The sequence below is a fragment of the Nicotiana tabacum genome, chromosome 19 (assembly GCF_000715075.1).
Source record: "Nicotiana tabacum cultivar K326 chromosome 19, ASM71507v2, whole genome shotgun sequence".
NCBI classification, from domain to species: domain Eukaryota; kingdom Viridiplantae; phylum Streptophyta; class Magnoliopsida; order Solanales; family Solanaceae; genus Nicotiana; species Nicotiana tabacum.
Window position 1 is genome coordinate 135,440,608 of NC_134098.1, and position 5,444 is coordinate 135,446,051.

General features: G+C 38.6%; 1 protein-coding gene across 1 annotated transcript; it reads left to right on the forward strand.

Moving 5' to 3' along the window:
* Positions 1-868: 868 nt before the first annotated feature.
* LOC142173736 (uncharacterized) lies at positions 869-1,369 on the forward strand. The gene has a single exon (XM_075239376.1). It carries the CDS (start codon positions 869-871, stop codon positions 1,367-1,369), a length of 501 nt encoding a protein of 166 aa, XP_075095477.1.
* Positions 1,370-5,444: the final 4,075 nt, after the last annotated feature.

The window sequence follows — 5,444 nt, forward strand, 5'->3', positions numbered from 1 at the left end:
ATGCAAGAAAATCATGTGCGATATCTGAGGAAATTCTTTGAGAGGTTGCTCAAGTATGATTTGAAGTTAAACCCAGCTAAATGCACATTCAAATTTCAATCTGGGAAACTCTTTGGGTTTATAGTCAGTCGGAGGGGTATAGAATTAGATCCGACAATGATAAAGTATATTCAGAATTTGGCACCTCCAAAGAGCAAGAAAAATGTCATAAATCTGCTAGGGAGATTAAATTACATCAGCAGATTCATCGCTCGGCTTACCACCAAATGTGAGCCCATATTCAAGCTATTGCAGAAAGATGCAGTGATCAAATGGACAGATAAGTGTCAAGAATATTTTGATAAAATCAAAGAATAAATGTCAAACCCGCCGGTGTTGGTTCCCCCCGAATCGAAAAAATCTTTGTTCTTGTATCGGACAGTCCTGGAAAATTCTTTCGGCTGTGTCCTGGGGCAAACACGATGTAAACAGGAAGAGAGAACAAGCCATATATTATCTGAGCAAGAAGTTTATCAGTTATGAAGTCAAGTACACTTTGTTGGAAAGAACCTGTTGCGCCTTAACTTGGGTTGCCCAAAAGCTCAGACATTACTCGCTGGCCTACATAACATATCTCATAACCAGGATGGATTCTTTGAAATATACATTCTAGAAGCCAATGCCTACCGGAAGGTTAGCAAAGTGGCAGATCCTGCTCACTGAGTTCGACATTGTCTATGTCACTCGTATGGCAATGAGAGCTCAAGCCTTGGCGGATCATCTAGCTGAGAACCCGGTCGATGATGAATACCAACCCTTAAGCACTTATTTTCCAGAAAAGGAAGTAAACTTGGTTGAAGTGATTCCAGAGAACATCAATGCCTAGAAAATGTTCTTTGATGGGGCTGTGAATGCAAAAGGCGTAGGGATTGGGGCAATTCTGATTTCTCCAACAGGTCAGCACTATCCGGCCACGGCCCGACTTCGGTTCTTGTATAAAAACAATACTGCCGAGTATGAAGCTTGTATCATGGGCATGAATATGGCGTGCATCATGGGAATGAATATGGAGGTTGACCTGGATGTACAAGAGTTATTAATCATGGGGGATTCTTATTTAATTTTCCGGCAAGCTCAAGGCGAGTGGGAAACGCGAGACATAAAGCTTATCCCTTACAGACAACATGTGGAAGATCTCAGTAAACAGTTTAAGTTTGTCGAGTTCAAGTATATTCCTCGATTCCACAATGACCTAGCAGATGCACTAACTACTCTGGCCTCAATGCTGCCGTACCCAGGTAATACTCATATTGACCCGTTAGAAATTCAAGTTCGACAAAGGCATAGATATTGCAATGCAATTGAAATGGAACCAGATGGTGAGCCATAGTACCATGATATCAAAAGGTTCTTGCAAATGAAAGAATATCCCGAGCAGGCCAGTCAGGATGAAAAGAGAACTATTAGAAGGCTTGCGAGCAATTTCTTTTTGAGTGGGGAGATCCTGTACAAAAGAGCTCCAGATTTGAATCTGTTGAGATGTGTAGATTCTCGAGAAGCTGATAGGATCATGAACGAAGCGCATTCAGGAGTATGTGGCCCCCACATGAACATGTATATCCTTCCAAAGAAAATACTCCAAGTAGGTTATTACTGGATGACCATGGAAAAAGATTGTTTTAGTTTTGTCCGGAAATTTCATCAGTGTCAAATACACAGTGACCTGATTCACTTACCGCCTTTGGAGTTGCATCCTATGTCAGCGCCTTGGTCGTTTGTTTCCTGGGACATGGATGTTATTGGGCTAATCAAGCCGAAAGCTTCAAATGGACACAGATTCATTTTGGTTGCCATTGATTATTTCACAAAGTGGTTTGAAGCAGTCACTTTCAAAGCCGTCACTAAGAAAGCAGTGTGGACTTCGTGCATTCCAATATTATTTAACGTTTTGGTATTCCTAAAACTATCATTGCGGCCATACTACAAATATGATCCTCAGAAAAATGGTTCAGGGTTCCAGACAATGGCATAAAAAAATGCCTTTTGCACTATTGGGATATCGCATAACTGTGCGCACATAAGTTGGAGACACTCCCTACTTATTGGTTTATGGCACTGAAGCCGTAATACCTGCAGAAGTCGAGATTCCCTCTATTATGATCATTATTGAAGCCCAAATCGAGGATGATGAATGGGTTAAAACCCGGTTAGAATAATTGGCCATGATTGATGAAAATTGATTGGCCGCAGTTTGCCACGGGCAGTTGTACCAACAAAGAATGGCGCATGCCTACAACAAGAAAGTGCGACCCAAGAAAGTTGAATTGGGGCAACTCGTTCTGAGGAGCATTCTTCCGCATCACGAGGAAGTGTCACGACCCAAAATCTCACCACAGGCGTCGTGATGGCACTTAGTCTCTAAGACTAAGTAAGCCGATTATAAATACAATTCAAGCTAAAATTTTTTTTGAACATATAATTTTATACAAGTATCGAAATCAACAGCAAAAATATTCAAATAACCCCCCAAGACTGGTAACACTGAGTCACGAACTCTAACTGAATACATAGAATTATCTCGAGGATCGAATATACAGTACTGATCGAATAAGAAATTAACAGTACAATAAAATGGAAAGACTCCAAGGGACTGCGATGACCAAGCAGTCCTACCTTGAATCCTTGCGATCATACTCTAATCTCCGTCCAAATCCGATATCTTCAATACCCGACCCTGCACAAAAATATGCAGAAGTGTAGTATGAGTACACCACGGTCGGTACCCAGTTAGTATCAAGATTAACCTCAGTGGAGTATTGACGAGGTACAGTCAAGACACTCACTAGTCAAATGATCTGTGCAATATAACATACAAAAATAATAGAAAACAAATAGCAGTGATAGCAACACAAATCAACTTGTGATTTAAACAGCAAGGCAACATGAACACCATAAATATTGCTCAAACGAATAATAAACACAGGTACAACCAACTAATCAAGTCGTTCAAAATATACATCTTTTATCTATAAGTTTTTCAATAAAAAGTCTCTAGAATATAATGCTTTTCAATAAATATATTTCGAATATACTTCCTTCAAATTAATATCTTTCCATTATAATTCTTTCAAATAAATGTCTTTCGAATATAATTATTTTAAGTAAATATCTTTCAAGTAAATATCTTTCAAATATACTTCTTTCAAGTAAATATCTTTCTAATATAATTCTTTCAAATAAAAGTCACCATGTGACACCTCATTTAACTTTCCTGGCGTGAGAAATATATTCAACATATCACATCAAATGGCACGGAAATACCTTCGTGCACTTGTCTCATTCTCACCCAATATATATATGTAGATCAAATCAATTGGCACGACAACATCCTTCGTGCATTTATATCTTTCTCACCGTGCATACATATAACAGTACCAACTAGGTGGGAGAAATGCCAATAACAATAAAAGAAATAAAGTAGAGGCACACAGGAAGAAACAACGACTACAAGTCACATAGAAAGCATAGGTGCACAATAACATCTCAAGATAAAGGCTTGAATGTATACACTACAAAACGATATCACAATATAATGTATGTCTCTCGTCCTCGCCTACTGAAATACCCTTCGTGCCATGAATATATGATAATATAAAAATAATGGCACGGCATCACCCTTCGTGCTTTTACTCTCATCCTCACCTGATAATATAAATGAAATGGCACGGCATCACCCTTCGTGCTTTACACTCTCAATGGCACGACATCACCCTTCGTGCTTTACACTCTCAAATGGCATGGCATCACCCTTCGTGCTTTACACTTTCAAATGGCACGGCATCACCCTTCGTGCTTTATACTCTCCTTCACATGATAATATAATTCAAATGGTACGGCATTACCCTTCGTGCTTTACACTCTTCCTTACCAAGCACATGTATATCATTAACAAGCAAGTAGGAAGCATAAATAAGATCAAGGAGAGTGTTTAAACCATAACACAATACAATAATTCATATCACAATTAGCCATCAACCACAACCAAATTCCAAATATGTAGCAGAATTAATAAATTTCTCAATAAATAGCCAACTTCCACGCAACGTATATAAAACCTCAAAACAATCAACAGAGATGGAAAATACTCAGTATAGGGCAACGCCTTCATTAATCTAAATTCTTAATAATTATATAAATACCTTTTCTTAAGCTTATTTAATTAATTATTTGCAGATGAAAAATCCAAAACGAAATTAATTTCCAAGAAATATCAAATCATCAATTCAAGGAATCCACATAAATATACAGTAATAATCACATCAAATTGTCATATAAAAATAAATTCAACAAACATGAATTGAGGCATGGAAAAATAGATGAATTAATAAATGCCAATAATTATCCAATTTACTACACAATATGCCTAAGACCTTAACCCAATATATTTTACACATATAAGCCCGAGTACGTACGCGTCACCTCGCGTACACGGCTTTTCATATTTCACAAATGGCACATAAGACTCGATGCCTAAGGGGAAATTCTCCCACTCAAGGTTAGGCAAGATACTTACTTTTTTGAAGTTATAATGTTATTCCAAAACCGCCTTCTTGCTTGAATTGACCTCTGGACCGCTCAAATCTATCCAAATTGATTGTATAACTTCATTAAAATTCATCAAAAATAATTCCGGATAATTAAACGTCGACTTAAAAATTTATTCTAAAAAATCAACAAAAGTCAACGCGGGGCCCGCATCTCGGAACCCGACATAATATTTACGAAATCCAAACACCCATTCTGATACGAGTTCAACCATACCAATTTTATCGAATTCCAATAACAACTCGACCTCCAAATCTTAAATTTTTGTTTTTGGAAGATTTTGCAAAAATCTTGATTTTCTCCATTTAATCCGAATTAAATGATGAATATAACCATAGATTCATGAAATATAATCACTTTAGGATATATAACACTTAACCTAACCGAGCTTGTGAAAAATTCCTCTAGAATCACCCAAATCCGAGCTCCAAAAATCCAAAACAAAAATGACGAAATGACCATTTTTTGTCCTTAAACATTCTGCCCAGTTTCCGCTTCTGCTGACATATTTGCGCTTCTGCGAAGCCGCTTTTGCGAGACCCTTCTCGCTTCTCGAAATACCACTGCCAAAAACCCCATCGCACCTACGGACTCCTTTCCGCTTCTGCTCATTCGCAGGTGCGATGCAACCTACGCATCTGCGAAAGCACTCACTTCTGAGCCTCCCTTTCCCGCTTCTGCGGTTCCCCAGGTGCGGGAATGTTTTCGCACCTGTAACCACTGCCATGACCTTCCATATTTTCTTACGCGGTGAAATCCTCGCTTCTGCGAGGTCGCAACTGCGTCCAAAATTCCTCAGGTGCGATTCCAACAGCTGCTGCCATTTTCCAGTAGCTTCCTTCAAGTCCAAATTGCTCCGT